Here is a 22013-nt window from a genome sequence, read left to right as displayed (position 1 = left end):
CCTGTTATTGTTGTCCTTGTTCAGCTCATGTTAACGCAGTCATGTTAGTAACACTTTGTGGGTATAGCTTCTTACAATCCTAGAAGACACAATCTCACAGCACTTCCATAATCCTCTGGCTCTTACAGTCTTCTGCTCCCTTCCCCCCACAATAATCCCTAAGCTTTAGCTGAGAGAGTTGTTTTGTAGATGTATCACTTGGGACTGGGCTCTAAAATTATGCATTTGATTCCTTATGGTTCTGTTGCAAAGAAAAGTTTCTTTGTTGAGGGGTAAGGACTACACTTGTCTGTGGATATGAGGCAAGTGGTCCTCATGCAATACTTTTAATTGTCATTGTTTGTAGGCATCACAGCTGAGTAGGACCGTTGGTTGCTTCCCTCCTTGGGAAGCTTACATGGCTTCTTCTGGTACTATGAAAGCTAGTCCTTGAGGTCTTTCACGTCCCAGGGATTTTGAGGGCCTGTATCTTAAATGTACAGTGTCTTCAGTAATAGGAATTTTAAAGTGATAACAGTAGTCTAGCCCTGACCAACTCAAAAAGAGACTTCTCATACTGGTGTTGAGGTTTTTGTTAGATGTTCTTTGGCTTTTGGAGGGAACATTCTCAGCCCAGATGGGAAACTTTAATTTAAACTATGTATGTTTATTCATACACACATGTATTATAGATTTTTGAACTAAATAATACTTAGCCATTGTGATATATGAAGTAAACAAACAGGAATAAATTTAGAAATCTATGAGACAGGGAGAATATAAATGCAGCTATTTGAATATTTGTAATTTTACAACTGTTATTAATAAATTTTATTCTGTGAAAAAGACTTTATAATGCTAAATATTATAAAATTAAATTAAAATTTGATAATAGTACTTAACACATTCTCATTTAAAATGTCTGATTTATAGAAATCTAAATATTTTTATTTCACTGTTTTTATAGGAGGTTCGTAAAGTAAATGAAAGCATCAAATATAACCACCCATTAAGAAAATGCGTTGATACAATACTTAAAAAGGTAATCATATTATATTGTTTCCAGTTTTTCTTGTAAATTTTATATACTTTTATAAATTAATATTTCACATAGGAAAAGCATGATTAAATCATGTACTTGAGGTTTTCCAGATGGGTTTTCATGTAACTCTTCACCATAAACAAATAGTAATTTATATATATATATATATATATATATATATATATATATTTTTTTTTTTTTGCTGCTGTAAGTTTGATGGTAATTATTGACAGCATTTTCCCTTGAAATGTGAAGATAGCAGTAACACTGAGTAGCATGCAACAGTTGCTGTGGCACAATGACAGAGGTATATCTTCCCAGTACTATATGTTATCATTAAAGGCATATCTCCTGTAGGAAGATAAACTAGGGTCTCAGTAATTCTTGCAACCAGCTTCTCACATGTAGTTTAATGATGTTTTATGTATTGTGAAATAAATTATATGAATATTTAATAATCCATATTGTTATGATTTTGATGGAGCTGTATTGCAGGTATATTTGTATACTTCTAAAATAATTATTTTGGAAAGTACCTTTTTTAATTACCCTTTATGTATACAGGGTACCAATGAAATTTGTCTTCTGCATTCTAAATCTATTCTACTGGTTATTAGTAGCTACTGTTCCTTTAGCTAAAGTCATAGTAATAAGAATAAATTTTCTAACCATTTTTCTCATATATGCTATTTTTGAGACCTAGTTAGGAAGGCTAATGAACTTGCACAGCTCCATACAGGTAATAAATAACTGGTAGTATGGCAGATAATCTCTTTTTGCATACTGTGGCTTTCAGAACTTAAGCATGTCAAATTTTTATGATTTTCTTTTATTATTTAGGAAAGTAATTGAGGTTTCATCAGGTGACTGTCATTAGAATAATCTCTCAAATAGTTGTTACTTCATGTACGTAAGCTCCCTCGCCTTTCCAATCTCAAGTTAGTACATCTGAGCATGAAGATGAATCTTACAGAAGTGAAAAGAAACTCAGCATACCTTTGAAATATTTCCTTAAAGATGTTAGCTAGTGAAGGAAACGTAATCAATTAGAGATGTCAGGAAAAGACAAAAATATTTTTGAGAAAATAAAAAATTTTCAGAATGGAATATTCTTAATAAAAATTAACTTTTAATATAATATTAAAATTTCATAAAATGTTTTTTGTTTAGTGTCCTACAGATTATCAGGAAAAGATGGGAAGGAATATGGATGATTATGAAGATTTTGACGAAAAGCGTAATACCTACCCAAGTGAAAAGAGTTTGGTAAAATTGCATAAACAGGTAATTTAATGATTAATTGTTGCTGTTTTACATGAAATTAGAGGATGTGAACTAGATTTATAATTATTGCCCAGGCTTTCTTCATGTTGGCTCAGTAGTTAAACTGCTTGCATCTCAAGTTTGAGGAACTGTGCTCAGTCTCTAGTGCCCATGTGTAAAGCCAGGCAGGGTGGTATGCAGTTAAGTTCCCAGTGCTTGGGAGGAGAGGAGGACCGGTGGCCAGGCAGGTTAGCCTAGTCCAAGGGCCCAGTTCAGTGAGAGACCTTGTGTCAAAATGGGAAGACACCTGATGCCGACCTCTGTCTTCCATATGCCCACAGGCATACATGCAAGCACCCCCTCCCCAAACAGCTGTGCATGCAAGCGAAATATATGTCTAAAACTATTGATCTTGTTCTTATTGTTGTTGAAATATTTTAACTTTGTGTTTCTGGGCAGAGATACTCTTGGCAACTGGATGTAAGGATTATACCGGTTCTATTTAAGAAGTATTTAGTCATTTCAAAATGTTAACATTCTTGGCTACATTTAGAAAATGCCATTAATATTACTTTATTAAGACAAAGAAAACAACCCTTATTCTCAAGCAGAAAGTTGACTCACTGTTCATTCATACTGACAAGCTTATCCCTCTTCTCTTTCAGGTGATTTATTCAGTTCAAAGACACCGTCGAACTCAAGTGCAATGGCAAATTCTTTTGGAACAGGCATTCTATCTAGAAGATGTAGCCAAAAATGAAACTAGTGCAACTCATCAGTTTGTTCATACCTTTCAGTCGCCTGAGCCAGAAAATCGATTTATCCAATACTTTTATAATCCTACAGTTGGTATGTAATTTTACGTAAATTTCAAAGTTAATTTTTCTACAAGGAATATGTATGGTTCAATACCAAGTTGACTTTTACTTGTATGTTAATTTATTTTATAAGGTAATATTAGATATCTGATAAATTTACCCCAAAATAATTATTTTACTTCTAATTCTTTTTCTACCAAAAATCACTGGTTGCCTGGATTTTTTTTTCTTTTTATGTAGGGTGGGACCCCATGACATTTCCCTTCATCTAAGTTACCATCTCTATTGATACTGCCATTGTTGCAGTCTTGTTTATAGAGGAAGGACCGTTTCATCACAGACTTCCTGCTATTCTGTTTTTACAATCTTTCTGTTCTTCCTTCCATGATATTGCTGAGCCATAGTTATAGGAGCTGTAATATATTTTTAGAAAGACAAATAAAATATTTGATTACAAAACAGGTTGCATAAAATACATTTTATAATTTTTATAGAAGGTGTTTGAAATATCTATTTCCACCAACAACGAGTCTCACTATAAATGTGTATCATGGCTTGACCTTTTTAAAACTTCCTAATATATTTATCCCTGTGATTTGAATATGTATGCATATACAAAATATAATTATAAACCAGTTTGCATACATGAACAAACATGGTTAGAGATTTGGTAAGTGGGAGGAGCTTAAGTTTAGCTTGTAATTGTTGAGTGATGTCATAGACAGGAAAATATTGAAGCCGTAGAGAACTCTGGAGCAGTATTCATGGGTAGAGATGAGATAGGAAATAGTGAATTGTGAAGAGAATGACCTTGCATTGGGAGGTGAGACAGACATACAGCTTTAGTGTGAGAAAATGTAGTAGTAAAAATGTTGGTAAATTTTCTTCTGACTGCTTATACATTCTTAAGAATGAACTGACAATAAGTACAGAGAAGGCGCTCAGAACAGTCATGTGGTGCAGACAACTACAGTCAGCTGTTCAGGGGTGCTAAGGGCCTGTTTGAAGATGACAGTTTAAAGTGAGAATAGTCAGTAAAGATGTGTCTTTCTTCTGCAGTATACATGAATACAGACTCAGAGTAACCAAGGAGTTGAACCAAACAGTGTGGTTTAGCCAAACAAATACAGTGAAGCAAGAGAGGGTAAAGGAATTGGGACTCGAGAGTAGTTATCCTCAAAGACTGTGGAATATGAGCTGGGAAAGGAAGAAAGGAAAGACATTAAAATTGTTCAATAACAGTAAAAAGGTAAAAAAAAATAAGCATTTTGTTTGTCTTGATAGTATGACTACAGGTGAAGGTGCTGCTTGGGGATGAGGATGGTGGAACTGGGTGATACAGGAAAATTGCTGTTAGCAGTAAAAAGGTTTAGGGAAGACTATGGGAATGAGGAATTGGGTTAAAGTGGAGGACTAGAAGATTAACTCAATAAAAGACAGAAGATGAAAACAGTGACAGACCAGGTTGTTGATAAAGAATTGTCTGTGTGGATGTTTGTATAATCAGGAATTATGCTGAGGGTACAGTGGAAAGACAGTGAGCTGGGTCTAACCTTTTCAGTTAATGAAGGGAAAACGTAGCCTTGTCGCAGGCTGTAACTCAGTGGTAGACAGTATGGTTAGCATACTAACTCTGAGTTCAGTCTTCAGTAGGATGGGTGGGTGGATGGATGGGTGGATGGGTGGGTGGATGGGTGGATGGGTGGGTGGATGGGTGGGTGGATGGGTGGGTGGATGGATGGATGGGTGGATGGATGGATGGGTGGGTGGATGGATGGATAGAGATCTTTTTCAATTTAGTGAGCTTTATTTTAACCTGTATGTTTTACTGAAATTCAGACTTAATAAAACCAGGATTTCAAAAATTATTTGCATATTCCCAGGTTCTTTATATGCTAATAACATTTTATTAATTTTCTTTTTCTTTCTCTACATACATTTTCCTCTTAATCTTCCAGACCTATATCCATACATGAGGCCTTTTGTCCCATGGGAATTTCAGTGTACACTCTCTAAAAATACAGCTACTTAAGTGTAACTCTAAAATAATTAGAAAATTAACAAAAAAAATTTACTTTTATTTACATACCTTATCCATACTTTACTTAATTATGACAGTGATATTCTTTGGAAAAAAAACTAAAGCACACATATTGTATTCAGTTGTCATATTTCTTAGTATTTTTTGAATCAGCCCCATGTGTTTTATTCTTGGTGTATTTTATAACATTGATGTTTATGGACAATACAGGCTAGTTCTTTGTTGAATGTCCCCAAACTGGAGTTTGCTGTATCCTCATGATTAGATAGAACTTATGTGTCATTTATAGGAATACCACAAAGGTGATGTCATGCTCTGCTCAGTGCCTCAGAACAGGAAACACATGAGATAACAGTTTCCACATTGCTGTTGATCATTTGGCTAGAGTCATGTCTGCTTTTCTGCTATGAAGTTGCAATTTTTTTCTGTATTGTCTGATTGGCTTCTTGTTTGAAAGACTGTAAATACTCTATTACTGATTTTGTTTTCCTGATTTTGTATTTTTCTTGTATTTTCCAGAATGGTACTGGGAATGCCTTTTGCGCCCATGGTTTCACAGGATTCTTGCCGTGGTTTTGTCCATCTTCTCTGTGATTGTTGTGTGGTCAGAGTGTACCTTCTTTAGCACAACTCCTGTCTTATCCCTCTTTGCAGTATTCATTCAGCTGGCAGAAAAAACATACAATTATATCTATATTGAGGTCAGTTTTTATACCAGTGACAAATATATATCTGTTCATACAGAAGCTTTAACTGCTGTATCTTTTCTCATGTTTCTTCTAGTAAGAATGAAAGTAGTGGAGTTTCCCACAGTTATTATTCTGACTTCCAAAACTGAGCTTCATCAATTTACCCAGACTATAAAAAGTAAGAGCTGTAGCTGATGATCAATAAAAAGTTTAGGATAGTGAAAAAGCATTTTGTTTTGTTTTTTTTGAGACAGGGTTTCTCTGTAGCCTGGGCCATTCTGGACTCGCTTTGTAGACCAGGGTGGTCTAGAACTCACAGAGATCCTCCTGCCTCTGCCTCCATAAGTGCTGGGGTTACAGGTGTGTGCCAATGTTCCTGGCCATGTAAAAGCATTTTAAGAGGATTTGATCCTATTTTGTCAATGAAACTGTGTACCTTACTGTCTTTATGTAGAGTTGTCAAGGGAATAGGTAAACAGTTTTCTTTAGGACTAAGAGTCAAAATTTTAGATCTAGGATATTGAACTGGTTGAAATGTAAATTTTTTTCAAAATTTAGTTTTACTTATTTAAAAAAAAACACTTGTTGTGTTTATATTTTAGAACATTAGTAAATATAGCTGGGGAAGAATAGTAATTCTTGTGACAGTAAATACAGTAATAAAGTCCTAAATTAAGTTTTAACTATTTTTTCCAGATTGCTTGCTTCCTTTCCATCTTCTTCTTAAGTATCTGTGTTTATTCTACTGTGTTCAGGATTCGTGTATTTAACTACTATTACTTGGCTTCACATCATCAGACTGATGCTTATAGTCTTCTTTTCAGTGGCATGTAAGTAGAATTGGGCTTAAGAAAAAGAAATGTCTCCATTTTATGTGCTAATTATAGATTTCTTATTTTTTTAAAAAAATTCTTATTTCTGTGGCTTTATTTATTTATTATTTATTTAATTATTATGTATGTGGGTGCTCTACCTGCGTGTATACCTGCATGCCAGAAGAGGTCATCATTCTGGAAATTGAACTCAGGATCTCTGAAAGAGCAGATAGTGCTCTTAACCACTGAGCCATCTCTCAACCCTGATTTCTTATTTCTTGTTCATGGATGTTGCATGAACATATATTTCTGTGAGATAATTTTTGTGTTTTTTTTTTTTTTAGATGGATGTTTGCTGATTACCAGCTAAATTTTGCTTGAAGTTTATGGTTAAATTAATAATGCTTTGTTAGGAGGGAAATGCTTCGTTAGACACAGTGAGCCAAAATTTACCGATTTGAAACTTGGTATATGAACAATTGAACGTTTAAAGGCTAAGTCAGATGTAAAGAGTGTTTTACAAGTTAGCAACCTAAACTTAAATTGAACTTCTAAGAATACTAAGAGGAACATTATTTTTTTCCCTAGAGCAATTTAGAGGGCTGACTTTAGCTACAGGCAGGCTATCCAAGCTGCTTATTAGTTGGGTATATTAGGTATTTATAATATATGTAATAGGCTAGACTTAGGAAAGTTTAAAGTAATATCTGGTGTCAAAACCTTGTCTTATAAAATATCAAAACCACTGTGTTAGATTCTTCTGGCTGTTATAACATACCTGACACAAACAACTTAGGGGCAGAAATATTATGTCTAATAGTGTCAGAGACTTTACCATTAGTTGGTATTCGTTGTTGTGGACCAGAATTGAGACTACACGTGGCGAGGAGGGTGAGTTGGAGCAGAGCTCTCTCTTCATGGTATCTAGGAAGCAAAGGTGGACTGTCAGGACTCCCATACATGATATCTTCCCATTCTTATCTCTAGTGACCTGCTTCTTTTAGATAGGCCTTGCCTCCTAGCAGTTATACCATCTCCTAAGCTGCCTTCTGAAGGTGAACCCTTCAACACATGACCGTGTGGAGTTCATTTCATATTTAAACTAGAACATGAAGTTTTAGAAATTTACAGATACACCATATAACCCTCTTCAAGCTTCTCATCATAGTGACATTGTCTGTAGGTGCTAACCAATCAAAATTCATTGTATATTACTATTAGCAGCAATGCAGACTTTAATTAGTTTTTACATCTTCATCCTTCATGTGTAGACTGCTACAGCTATCATCACCAACATACAGAGCTTTCTCTTTTTTTTTTTCAATGCAGTTTATTCAGGAACCTTGAACAATCATCTGACCCCAGAGCTTTCTCTTAATACACACACAAAACTCTTGTCAATATCGCCGTTTATATTTAAACCTTTTCATTCGCCCAGCCCCCATTTCTCTAACCCTGCCTATGTAACATCTCAGTCTTAGCCAGAATGCTGAATGCAGACATCCTGAGGCTGTAGTTAGTTATTTAAGCACTCATGTTCTTAAGGGAATTGTGATTAAGAGAATTTTGTAATGTGTCTCCAGTTGAAATAGATATGTGTATATGTACACACACACATACACAAATAGATGACAATTGTAGTTACAATGATCTGAAATGTTCTTAATACATTTCACTATAGCGTAAAATGTGTTTTGTTGTATTTAAAATATATATGTTATTGCTTTTAAATGTTTATTATAGGTTATTTTGCCGTTTGACTCCTCCTTTATGTCTTAACTTCTTGGGGTTGACCCATATGGATTCATCCATCTCACACCAGAATACCCAGCCAACTGCATATACATCTGTGAGTATGGTTCTTTAGGTTCATTATCTCTGTAAGATGCTGTTATGAGTCATCTTCTATTGTCAGTAGAAAAGCTATGTAGCACATGAACTTCTTTTTATCACTAAAGCCTTCACATAAAGGTTATGTGTGTAATTACTAATGATGGGGTTAAAGTGAGTTTTCTTTTAGAATTATAAACATGTTTTTTTGTTTATTTAGATTACTTAGATGAGCAGCATCAGAAACCTGCTTTATAGTAGCATGAGCATTTATATGCATAATCGTAATGCATGTGGTTTTTATAGTAGTTATAAAATACTAGATCTCTTTAGAGGAAAGCTGTAAAAAGGAAGTTTAAGAAATTTGTACCACTTTGTCCTTGCTTTCTAAATCCTAAAAAGTCTAATATGTTGATATAACTTCCCGTGGGTAAATTTCTAAAGATGGGAAGGAATTCAAATATGGAACTGTGCTGATTTAACTCTTCTCTTGCTCTTCAGATCATGGGTTCCATGAAAGTCTTATCCTTTATTGCAGATGGATTCTATATCTATTATCCTATGTTGGTGGTAATTCTCTGCATTGCTACGTATTTTAGGTAAGAACATTACTTTTTCTCATATTCTTAGTTTTCCCTTAAAACTCTATTAAGTATTTCCTGGCTTTGTTTTAGCTATTTGTGTTTTGGGAGGTTGTGGGAACTAGGATAGTTTTGAGAGACTTTTAGAGTGTTGAGTCAGGTTCTTCATCTGGAGATAGTTCAAAGTACAATTATTCTGTTACAGTTATGTACGCCACAGAATGATAAGATTAGTTGTAGGATGGTAACTCTGAAGTTTTGGGCTGTGGCGCTAACAACCAGCAGGCTTTATAATGCCCTTCAGACCTAGCTAAATAACTTAACATAATTTATTTAGTCTTTGGATCTTTTACATAATTTGCTGGGTTTCTAAATCCTGCAGATGATAGATAGCCAATATAAAGGAACACTTATAATCAAGACACACACACACACACTCACACTCCCTTCCCTAGGCTTAGAAGGTACCAAGGCTATTATTTTTGTGGGCTTAAAGAAGATTATAGATTCTTGGCAAAAGTAAAGATTCAAAAGGGTTAAAGCTATTACAGTAATAGGCTCAAACCAGCCATAGTTACCCATAAAAGACCTATACAAGATCAGACCAGCAATAGTTCCTGCAGAGATGGGGATTGTCCTCCAGGCCTCCTCTCTTCCTGAGGAGTGATTGGTGCTCTGGAAGGGAGATATTCTTTGAGGCTGAGGTAGGTTTCCCATGCTCCAGTGGCTGTCCCTACACCTGTGCATGTATGAAAAGCACTCACTTGACTTAGTAGATTATTTTTTTAGAAAAAGATATAATTTAAGGGGGAAGGTGTTAGGAAGCATGAGGACAGTTGGAGGGAGAAAATAGGGATTATATATAATCGTATTTGTTGTATACATGTATGAAATTCTCAATTAAAACAGAGTTAATGGAAAGATACTTGCCTTAGCACCCCCCTCTTTCTTATTCTCATTCCTCACTCTCATATTCCTGCCCTTGCTTACTGACTCAGTGTCCCAAGACGTCCAAAATACTGCTTTTATAAATATATTTCATTAATATAAATTATTTTTAAAAGATTATAATTTAAGACTGTTAGATGAGAATGATGGCACATCTATAATCCCAGGGTTTTGTAGGCTAAGACAGAAGTATCACATGTTGAAAGTCAGCTTGGGCTACATAGCAAGACCGTGTTTCAAGAGAAAAAACATATATAAAATAAAGTATAATATAAAAATATTAAAATGAACTGACATGAAAACTATTGTTTTTAGTTTTTCTTTTAAGGTAGAAAAAAACAACAGAATTTATATTTAATGCTGTTTTGATTATATGTTTACTCATTTAAAAATTTTATGAAAGTGTTAATGGAACATTATGAACTTATCTTTTATAAATACATATTTTCAAGTTAATTGGTATATTGGCAATATTAGCCAATTTTGAGATGAAATGGTTCTATGGCTCAAAGAAATATAAATTAGTATAAAGCTTTGTCAAATGTAAAATCCTAAAGTAAAAGAAAACAGAAATGTCATGTAAAAAGTAATCATGGGACTGGGATGTAGCTCAATGGTGCAGTATTGCCGAGAATGCTCAGCACTCTAGGTTTTATCTCCAACAGTGCGTGTGGCATGCACACACACACACCGCTTAAAGGAAGAAACAGCATTAGAGTTCCTTTCTAAGCTGGGAATGGTGGTGTATGCTTCACATGGGCAGCAGGAAGACCTGCCTTTTGAAAGCAGCCTGAGCTTCATAGTGACTATAAGGTTCTAATGTGAGTCTGTCTCAAAGAAAGGAGCTTTACTCAAAGCTATACACGTATTCTTCTTGTGTAACAACAGCACATATTCTGAGCTAGCCAGATATTTACACATTTCTTAGTATAAATCAGATTTTTATTTTAACTGCTATTTTTCTTTACACGCACACACACACTCATACACACACACCTCTTTCTCCAGTTCCTCAGTTGTATTTCTGTACATATAAAGTGATAAATATTTATTTCTTAGGGTTATATAAAAATTAAGTATGAGTGAATTGTTTGTTCCATAGTATGATTTCTTTTTGTTTGTTTTTACAAGACAGGGTTTCTCTGAGTAACTCTGGCAGTATGTAGACCAGGCTTGCTTAGAACTCAGAGATCTGCCTGCCTTGCCTTCAGAATGCTGGGTTTAAAGGTGTGCACCCAGGGAAATGCTAATTTTATATGTATATTTCAGCATTAAAACTGCCCTTTGAATACTTTTTCTAAAGTTCTTTGTTAATTACACTTTATTTACTTTGTATCCCCCCTGTGGTTCCGTCTCTTCTCCGGTCCCAATCCCTCCCTTCCTCCACCCTCTGTATGCATGCCCCTCCCCAAGTCCACTGATAGGGGAGGTCTTCTTTTCCTTCCTTTTGACCCTAGTCTTCTTCTGTGGCCTGGTAGTGCTGCTTCCCCCTCAGGGGGAGGTAATTAAAGAGCAGGCCAATCAGTTCATGTCAGAGACAGTCCCTGTTCCTATTACAATGGAACCCACTTGGATACTGAACTGCCATGGGCTACATCTGTTCAGGGGTCTTAGGTTATCTCCATGCATAGTCCTTGGTTGAAGTATCAATCTCAGGAAAGACCCCTGTGCTCAGATTTTCTGGTTCTGTTGCTCTCCTTGTGGTGTTCCTGTCCTCTCCAGATCTTACTGTTTCCCACTTCTTTCATTTTTCCCTGCACTCTGCCCAAAGGTTGCCCATAAGTCTCAGCATCTGCATTGATAGTCTGCAGAGCAGAGCCTTTTAGAGGTCCTCTGTGTCAGGCTCCTGACTTGTTCCCTCTTTTCTCCTTCTTCTGATATCCATCTTCTTTGCCTTTCTGGATAGGAATTGAGCATTTTAGCAAGAGTCCTCCCTCTTGATTAGTTTCTTTTTTTTTTTTCTGCATAAATTTATTTATTTATTTATTTTTATCAGTTACATTTTATTAACTCTGTATCCCAGCCGTTTCTTTAGGTGTACAGATTTTAGTAGGTTTATCCTATATTATATGTCTATATGAGTGAGTATATACTGTGTGCATCTTTCACCAACCCTGTATCTGACAAAGGACTAATATCCAGTATATATAAAGAACTAAAGAAGTTAAACAGCAAAAATCAAGTAATCCAATTAAAAAATGGAGTACAGAGCTAAACAGAGAATTCTCAATAGAGGAATATCGAATGGCAGAGAAACACTTAAAGAAATGCTCAACCTCATTAGCCATCAGGAAAATGCAAATCAAAACAACCCTAAGATTTCACCTTACACCATCAGAATGTCTAAGTTCAAAAACTCAAGAGACAACACATGCTGGATAGGATGTGGAGAAAGGGGAACCCTCCTCCACTGCTGGTGGGAATGTAAACTTATATAGCCACTCTGGAAAGCAATCTGGCACTTTCTCAGACAACTAGGAATAGCGCTTCCTCAAGATCCAGCTTTACCACTCCTAGGCATATACCCAAAAGAGTCTCAAGTACACAATAAGGATATTTGCTCAACCATGTTGGTAGCAGCCTTATTTGTAATAGCCAGAAGCTGGAAACAGCCCAGATGCCCCTCAGTGGAGGAATGGATGCACAACTTGTGTTATATCTACACAATGGAATATTACTCAGCAATAAAAAACAAGGAAATCATGAAATTTGCAGGTAAATGGTGGGATCTGGAAAAGATCATCCTGAGTGAGCTATCCCAGAAGCAGAAAGATGCCATTTGAATACTTAAACAGGAAAAAGTTCTTTTGTTCCAACCAGTACGTAGCATTGCTACAATTCTTTCCTGAAGATGTGCTGATGGTTTGGCCAGTTAATTTCTGTATGAATACAGGAACCCTCACTCTACTAAGTGAGGTATTCAATGCAAAATTCATTTTGTTTGTTTTGAGACAAAGTTTTACTTATCTTCAGTTGGCCTTGAACTCATGACAGTATTTCTGCCTCAGTCTACCTTATAGTCATTAAACTTCATATAAAGCAGGATGTAGGATTTTTTAATTAATTCATTAATTTATTTATTAATTACAGTTTATTCGCTTTGTATCCCAACTGTGATCCACTCCCTCTTTCCCTCCCAATCTCACCCTCCCTCTTCTCTACCTATGTCCCTCCCCCAGTCCACTGATAGAAGAGGTCCTCCTCCCCTTCTATCTGATCCTAGTCTCTCAAGTCTCATCAGGAGTGGCTGCATTGTCTTCCTCTGTGGCCTTGTAAGGCTTCACCTCCCTCAGGAGTAGGTGATCAAAGAGCCAGCCACTGAGTCAGATCAGAGACAGTCCCTGTTTCCTTTACTAGGGAACCCACTTGAACACTGAGCTGTCTTGGGCTACATCTAAAGAAGAATTTTCAACTTCATATGAACGTAGCATTTTAAAAAGAAAGAGAAATAAAGACCTTATGAAGAATGGCTAGCTGCATTACTATGTAATTTGCCATGATAACTAATAATGAATCATAGTTTTTCTGTGGTTGACAAAGTAAAAAACAATTTATCAAAATATGTACAAAGTGAAATAATACTTATTATTTTGAAATCTGCTTTTATTAGTTTGGGCACCCGTTGTTTGAATCTGCTTGGTTTCCAGCAGTTCATGGGAGATAATGATATGACATCAGATCTAGTTGATGAAGGAAAAGAATTAATCAGACGAGGTAAGATTTGTTATTTTAAAATAAATAAAAGGACAATTTAAAGTCCTAAGAGTCAAATACAAAATTAGTGTTTGTGAAATTTGCATATGATTTTAGACTACCTTATATTTTTATATTTGACCTAATATATGTGTGTGTGTGATGTATAACCCGTTTTCTTCACAAATATATTTGAAAATGAAACATACGACTTGTGAAGAAATTATGCAGCATAAAGTATTAGCATATCTGCAACTAAATAATAACCATTCATGATCTTGGACTGTGTATTAATCAGCTTTCTGACTGTGTGACAAAATACCTGAGATGGTTTGCAAGAAGGAAGGAGCTTATTTTAATTCAGTGTCAGTGATTTCAACCTGTGGTCACTTGCCTGTTGACCAGTATAATGTATCATGGCAAAGAACAAGTATCACATCACAGTGAGAGACACAAGAAGAGGCTATGGTCCTAGAAATCTCTTCAGTCTTCCCTGATGACTTCACTTCCTTCCTTAGGCCCCTGCCTTCTAAAGCTCAAGCACCTGCCAACAGAAGCACAGCCTGCACAGTCTGGGGGCCAGGACCTTAAGAAAAATCTAAGATCTAAACTGGAGTAGATTTGTTTTGTCTTGAAACATATTTGCCAAGTCTATGCAACTATAAAACTTTAATTAACTTAAAGAGTTATTACTTTGTTGCTATGTGTCATTCAAACTGTTCTTCCTTTCTTGGAATACAATGATAAAAGAATGCAAATACTATTAAAATACATAGAGCTTTCCTAAAACCTATTCACAAAGTAGAATCGATTAAGTTTTCTTTTGTTCAAGTGATCATAGAATGGGTGAAAAACCTTGATTTGGGGACATTGTTTCTTAGTCTCCAGAATCTAGCCTTTACATGCTCTCCTAGGAAAGCAGTGTCTATTTGATGTGATAATTCTGTGTTTGGCATAGTACCCCCCTTCCTAATATTGATAAGAGTAGTAAGCTGGGTGATACTCAAGAGACTGACTACCACAGTCACCACTCTAGACTCTGTCTTAAGGGGAATAGAGGCCCACGCACTGCGCAGTAATCTGAAGAACTTATATGAGAACAGCACTTTACAGAAAGTGTAAACTTAGCCTAGAAGAAAAGTCCAAAAAAGAATAGAAGGTACAGAAAAACAAATCTCAGATCACCATGAGGAAGGATATTCTTTCTCTAAAGGTAGACAGACTATAAAGCTATCTCTAGAAAAATGGGAATTTTGTAGTAAGCTGTAGATATTTTAGTTTTCTCTCGTTGTTTTAGTTACTTTATGTTTAACTAAACCATATTATACTAAGTTTGAGGCCATTTTTTTCTTGTCTTTAGAGAAAAGAAAAAGGCAAAGACAAGAGGAAGGTGAAAATCGAAGAAGAGTAAGTACAATATTTTTTAAATTGTTAACTGTGAAATATCTAGGAAACACTATAAGAATTTTGGAATAAATGGCATAGGATTTTCTTTTCCCTTTAATGTGTATGAGTGTTTTACTTGCGTGTATGACTTTATACCGTGTATATATCTGGTACTCAGAGTACACAAGAGGGCATTTGGGTCACCTAGAACTAGTATTACAGATGGCTTGGAATAGCATCCTAGTGATTTGGAAGAGCAACAAATACTCGTAGCTACTGATTCATATCTCCAGCCCTGGACGTATTTTTAAAAAAGGAAAATTTTAATACTTTTATATACACATGCTGGGTATCCTGTCAGATCTGTTCTTTTAAAAAAGTCATTAGGAGGGCTGGAGAGATAGCTCAGAGGTTAAGAGCACTGGCTACTCTTCCAAAGGTCCTGAGTTCAATTCCCAGCAACCACATGGTGGCTCATAACCATTTATAGTGAAATCTGGTGCCCTTTTCTGGCCTGCAGGCATATGTTCAGGGAGAACACTGTATAAATAATAAATAAATAAATCTTTTAAAAAAAGTCATTGGTAGTAACTTAATTGGGTCTAACATCCATCAGTTTGTTGACTAAAGTATGTAACAGACACTTTATTCAATGAGTGAATTCATGAAGCCTTGTTAGTAATATAGCTTTGGTTGCTTTAAAATCATTATGCTTTTTCTAATATGACATTTATATTTTTCTCTTTAATTCCTTTTTAGTCTTCCATTTTCTGAAGCAAATCTTTGAGAGGGTGAAAAAGAGAGAGAAAAGAAAATCTATTGACAGTTTTTATAACTTTTTAACATTGATGTATTTACCCTGAAAAGCAAGTGAGGGGAGATATCATAGCAGCCTTTGTGTATTCTAGCATATGCCGTGTGAAAAGGAGAGGCTAATGTTAGGTGTGGTGCACATGCCTCCAATCTCAGCACAGCGACAAGCAGGTCTCAGTGAATGCTGGGCCATCCTGGGCTACATAGCAAGGTCCAGGCCCACTTAGGCTTAATGAGATTTCTGCCTCAAAATAAATCAATATTTAAAAAACATATTTATTCTCTACTTTAGAAGATAGATTTGTTCTCTATTTGATAATTAGAACCAAACGGTAGACATTACCGGAAATAGATTTCACTTTCCATTAGTACAGTTGTTTTCAACCTATGGGTTGTTACCCTGTTGTGGGGGTCAAACAGTCCTTTCACTGGGCTCACGTATCAGTTATCCTGCATATCAGATATTTACATTATGATTCATGACAGTAGCAAAACTACAGTTAGGAAGTAGCCATGAAAATAATTTTATGGTTGGGCTTACCACAACATGAGGAACTATATTAAACGGTTAGGAAGGTTGAGAACCATGGCATTAGGACTTCTAATTTCTACATTTTACCAGAATTCTAATGGACTTGATTACATAAACAAAAAAATAATGTAATCAAAGTCAAAAGTGTCTGGCATGAATGTATCCCTGCTAATGTAAAACATTAAATAGGTGCTTTCCAATGACCATTTCAATTAAATAAGTATAATGTATAGAATCTTGGTTAATGAGATCATACTGGCTTTCATGATAACCCATAAGTCACAGTTTTGTATACAGCCTTAATTTGTTATCAAAAATGGCTCATCAGATCTCCAGTATTTATAGCTTCCTCAAGTAAAAGCAGTTTTTTAATATAACTTTTATGTGGTCAAGGTAAACTTGCTATTATAGTATTTTTGAAGTTTTAGATGGAATAATATGTTAATATAATTGTAGCCAACAAAATGTTTTTGTTAAAAATTAAAGGTTATAAAATTTGATTTAAAAACTATTAAAATAAACTGACTTTTAATGAATTTCTGATGAAAAGTGGTTATATTGCTGTGCACATGCAATATTGACAGTATATCTTTTGTTATCTATTTGATTGGATTTCTGCTCTAGGAATGGAAAGAACGTTATGGTCATAACAGAGAAGATTCCACCAGGAACAGAAATGTTCATCCTGAACCCAAAGAATCAAATTTCTCAGACACTACTACCAATTGGTGTAAGGAGCTTATTTTCTAGTTTGCTTAGGAATTCTTTTCTTAATGCTGCACTATGTAGAAACTAAAACCATACCCATCTCTGGAATTACAAATATGTCTACACTGACTTACCTTTATCGTAGTCTTTAGTGTATACACGGAAGGGGATATGTGGCATCAGATAAGTAGTTGTAAATGAATCTAAATAACCAAATTATTTCTAAGGTGTGTTTTAGGGATCTCTTTATTTCTACTATTTACCTGATGTTTCTATTTCATTTTCTACTAGTTGAGGTAGATTATTTATTTACCTTTATAAATATGGCTGGCTCATATTGAAATGCTTTCCCATGTATACAGTGAGAGAAAGATAAATTTCTTGTTCCCGGGATATTCATAATTTAGAGAAGGACATAGTTAGGTATAGGTCTTCTACCACTGTGTGAGTCTAGGAGCCTGTGTAGCACCGTTCCTGCACCGACCTGTGGAAGGAACAAACCCTTTCTTTTTGGGAAGAAGCCAGGACGTGACAGGGTGTATCAGGCAAAGATTTGTCGTGGGAATATGAGATATTGCTTAGGGAGCTGCACCACTGAGGCTTCTGTGAATAGAGTTCTATTTGAGATTGAGGATGAAGTGGGAAATCTGAGCATCCTTCTCAACTAGCTACTCATTTACACAGCAACAGTGCACTTTTAGAGGAAGAATAGTACTCCTCTAGTGGTCTGAGAGTGGAAAACAAGTACTGAAACATTCATTTGTCCTTGAGGCCCATCTAAAGATGAAGAAAATTTGAAATCTGTAGAGACTTAAGGGAACTAAAGCAGAGTCTAAATTCAGTCACATTAGATTTATTTAGTCCTCCCAACACTGGTGACCCAACAGAAAGCGGTCTGCCTTATTCTGAACATAACTGTAATTTAACTTAACTTCTATATTCTTTTAAGTGCAATGTCTGGTCTTTAACAAGAAGTTCTGAGGTATATAAGAAAGTAAGATATAGGCCATCTTCAAAATATGAAATAATGAACATACTAGGCCTAAAGTGCTTCAGGTATTATAATTATCAGATCATTGGTGGAAATAACTAATTAGTATGTTTAAACATGTAGTGGGAAGGTTGGAGAATGTGCATGAAGAAATGTATGGAATTTCACCAGGCAGCTGGAAATTATACAGAGGAACTAAATGGAAATTGTTAGAAATATTTTAATGGCAGACTCCAGTGATGTTACAGATATCTCATGAGAGTTGTTACCAAAGAGCCTATATTAGATGTTGAAGAAAATTACCTTGGGAATACAGAAAGGGTTCTGTCTTAGGAATGGATTTTTATACTAAATATTTCTGTAGTAAAAAATTGTGCTGCGTATTTAGGAATGAATGATATTTATTCAGATGAAGGGAATTTTAATTGGTAAAAAGAGTAAGACACAGGATTGTGAGCGAATGTTTGGGAAAGAATCTTTTTCTCATGACTAGAGTTTAAGCAGGAGGAAGCTTATAAGAGGGACTCCAGAGACAATTTAGAAATAGGTATTTTTATTCTCAAAAATGTGGATGTTCTATTGTAGGTAAGATGTTTAACTTGGGAGGAAGTATGATCTTTTTAATTTTTACTTTATATTGTTTTTAAATACTCAGACAATATATTTTGATCATATTCTTACCACTTTCTCATCTCCTTCTGGATCATTCCCTTCTACCCAACCAACTTTATGTTTTTTCTTTTCTTAAAACAAGCAAAAACATAAAATGGAAAAAAAAGACCACAATAAAAGCAAACAAACAAACAAAAACCTAAAACCAACCAACGAATCAAACACCATAAAACATGTTTTGTGTTGGCTAACTATTCCTGAACATGAGGCCCACCCTGCAGTGTGGTAGATATACAAGGTGGTAGTTATACCCAGTGTCACTCTGTTTGAGGAAAACGGATTTTTTTTTTTTCTCCCAGCATCTTATCAATTACAAGGAGCATCTTGCTTAGGAAAGAAACTTTGTGCCTGCCTTAACTTCTCCATGCTGGGATTTTGTTCAGTTTGAACATGTGCACATTCTGTCATAGTCTCTGAGTTAATGTGTGCATCAGTTTTATTGTGTCTAAAAAATGTTGTTTTGGGGGGAGACATTTAACAACTCTGGTTCTTAAAATCTTTCTGCCCCCTCTTCTGTATAGGTGTTTGAGATTTGAGGAGAGGGGAGAGAGAAGAAGACATCCTGCTTAGGCATGAGTGCTTCACAGTCTTTTACTCTGCAAATTGTCCAGTTTTGGATCTCTATGTTAATTATTGCAAGAAGAATCATCTCTGACGAGGTTTAAGCAGTGAACTAATCTAGGGGTAAAGCAATATGCCATTAGGAGTTATTTGATTGCTGTGCTTACTTAGAATACTAATAGTAGGTTTTCCCCTAGGGCCCCTGATCTATTTAGTCTCAGTTTCTTGGCCACTTTAGCAGGGTCAAATACGGGTTCTGTCATGTGGAACAAGTCTTAAATCCAACTTTAAAAATAGTGGTTATTACTTCCATAACATTACACCATTTATATACATGTTATATGACAACATTTAGATACACCAATGGGTGTATTTTACAGGCAGGTCGCTACTGTAGCTCACTAGGTTCACAGTGGAGTGAGATTGATGGTGACTTTTCAGTAGCAAGAGTAGTGTCTCCCACCATCTGATATTAGTCAGTAGGGATAAAGCTTTTAGGTGAGAGCCAACTCAATTTTCCATGTTCAATGACAAGAAGCATGATCTGTTGCTGTCAGTATAAAATATGATTGTCAGAGAAAAAAAGCTCAGAAACCATTTTAAAGTCTGTTTTTGTAGTGAAGTCAAGGAGTGATGGAGGTCTAAAATAAGGCAAAGTACTTGAATAAAGACAGAGGTTTATTTGAAAGATATTTAGGATAGAATAAATAGTAAAGGGCTATGATTTTAGTGAGAACTCAGAAATAGGGAACAATTTCTAAAGGGATTTGGATGCTTACCATTGAATGAAAGTCTGCAGTTTCAAAAGATCTCAAAATATGAGAGAATGGTCACAGAAAAGAACAAACACAAAGCTTTGACTAGTGAGTTAGAGAACCACTATTTGCTGGGTGAATAAATGCATGAGAGAAACAAAGAATAAATTTAGGTGAACAGGGCTATGCTGCACCCCTGACCCTACTCCCACAACTGCTTTGAAGCATATTTAAGATTTACAGAAATCTTTAACAGCATTTTTCAAGGGATCTAGTCACTGGCACTAACTGATCCTAACAGACCCAGATAACAAACAGTACATCAAACATCATTATTTATCAACCAATATCCACGAGTAGATTTTCATTTTAGAAGATTTTTTTAACCTTTGTATTTACTGCTATCAGTGAACATTGTTCCAGGTCAGGGACATAGATGAGTATATGACTTAAGATTACAGCTATGTAATAGAGTAGGTTATAAAAGAAATGATTACATGAGAAATCCAAAGCAAGTAAGATTGACTGTTATATTGCCTTCTTAGAGGCAGGTGAAATGAATGGGCTAAGTACACAGAGGATAGCTATATTAAGTGACCTCAAAGTGTGTTATTAACTCCAGCTGTGAGGTCCAGCAAAATTCCAGTCTCTTAATATGTAATAGATATTGTCATACTGTTGCATTGCCACATTCGGAAAGAGGCCAAGAAGATAAAAAGATGATACAAACGGCTTGCCTTATATTTTCCAAAAGAATTCTCTCATAAAGTTGCATCTTTTCATCTGTGTACTTATGTGTAGATGCGGTGCACACAGAGGCCAGAAGAGGGCGTCCATCCCCCTGAAGCCAGGTGACATGTGCTAGAAACTGAGCTCTGGTTTTTTCAAGAGCAGCAAACGCCCATGACAGTGCAACCATCTTTCCAGTCCCATAAGTTCTTTTTAAAAGCTTGAACTGCTTCAGTCAAGACTTTGATAATGTAAATTGTTTACAGGAAACCCCTATTCATGTAGAAAAGGGAGAGTTACTGGGTCTGTGGTGACCTATAAGGTAACTGGTACCTACATGGGACCCCTGAATACTTGTAATGTGGATGCCTCTGTGTTGGCAATATTTTGGATTTGTTAGGTACAATTGGATAAATTAATTTCAGCTCTGTCTTTTTACTTTCAATATTGTGGCTAGAAAATTTTAAAGTAATTTAGAATTTTATTTTTGTTGGTATTGCCTCTACTCTTAATTTATTGGACAAATTTTAAGTCTTTTCTTCAAGAGTTAAAGTTAATTATACCTCAAATAAATTTCTAGCCAAAATAAATAAATAAAACCAAATGAATTTAATGATAAACAACCTCATTTTGGTGATACAATAATTAACTATAAATTCTTTTTTAAAATTTTTATATTAATTACAGTTTATTTGCTTTGTATCCCAGCTGTAGCCCCCTCCTTCATCCCCTCCCAATCCTGCCCTTCCTCTTCTCCTACCATGCCTCTTCCACAGTCCACTGATAGGAGAGGTCCTTCTCCCCTTCCATGTGACCCTAGCCTATCAGGTCTCATCAGGACTAGCTGCATTGTCTTCCTCTGTGGCCTGGTAAGGCTGCTTCCCCATCAGGGGGAGGCGATCAAAGGGCCAGCCACTGAGTTCATGTCAGAGACAGCCACTCTTCACCTTCCTAGGAAACCCACTTGGAGACTGAGCTGCCATGGTACATCTGAGCAGGGGTTCTAGGTTATCTCCATGAATGGTCCTTGACTAGAGTATCAGTCTCAGAAAAGACCCCTGGGCCCAGATTTTTTGGTTCTGTTGTTTTCCTTGTGGAGCTCCAGATCATTCCATGTCTTTCTTTCTCCCCCTTCTTTCATAAGATTCTTTGCACTCTGCCCAAAGT

General features: G+C 35.7%; 1 protein-coding gene and 1 long non-coding RNA gene across 4 annotated transcripts in view; one reads left to right on the top strand and one right to left on the bottom strand.

The window, feature by feature from the left end:
• The window catches only part of Lmbrd2 (LMBR1 domain containing 2), a 58828-nt gene that overhangs the window by 27912 nt on the left and 8903 nt on the right, over nt 1-22013 (top strand). For all 3 annotated transcript variants that reach the window (XM_021663834.2, XM_060380477.1, XM_060380478.1), the window contains 10 exons: nt 947-1021; nt 2192-2305; nt 2950-3133; nt 5663-5844; nt 6529-6662; nt 8391-8496; nt 8979-9076; nt 13617-13720; nt 15060-15106; nt 17055-17160. In XM_021663834.2, coding sequence (XP_021519509.1) covers nt 947-1021; nt 2192-2305; nt 2950-3133; nt 5663-5844; nt 6529-6662; nt 8391-8496; nt 8979-9076; nt 13617-13720; nt 15060-15106; nt 17055-17160 — 1150 coding nt within the window. The remainder of the gene's footprint in view (nt 1-946; nt 1022-2191; nt 2306-2949; nt 3134-5662; nt 5845-6528; nt 6663-8390; nt 8497-8978; nt 9077-13616; nt 13721-15059; nt 15107-17054; nt 17161-22013) is intronic.
• Nucleotides 5684-22013, bottom strand: part of LOC132653127 (uncharacterized) — a 64747-nt gene continuing 48417 nt past the window's right edge. The window contains exons 3-4 of the long non-coding RNA XR_009590846.1: nt 7483-7571; nt 5684-5808 (exon numbers count right to left, since the gene is read on the bottom strand). This is a non-coding gene — a long non-coding RNA (uncharacterized LOC132653127). The remainder of the gene's footprint in view (nt 5809-7482; nt 7572-22013) is intronic.

Source organism: Meriones unguiculatus, chromosome 3, assembly GCF_030254825.1.
Source record: "Meriones unguiculatus strain TT.TT164.6M chromosome 3, Bangor_MerUng_6.1, whole genome shotgun sequence".
Classification (NCBI taxonomy): Eukaryota; Metazoa; Chordata; class Mammalia; order Rodentia; family Muridae; genus Meriones; species Meriones unguiculatus.
The sequence above is the reverse complement of the archived record's forward strand: the minus strand, read 5'-3'. Positions and strand labels throughout refer to the sequence as shown.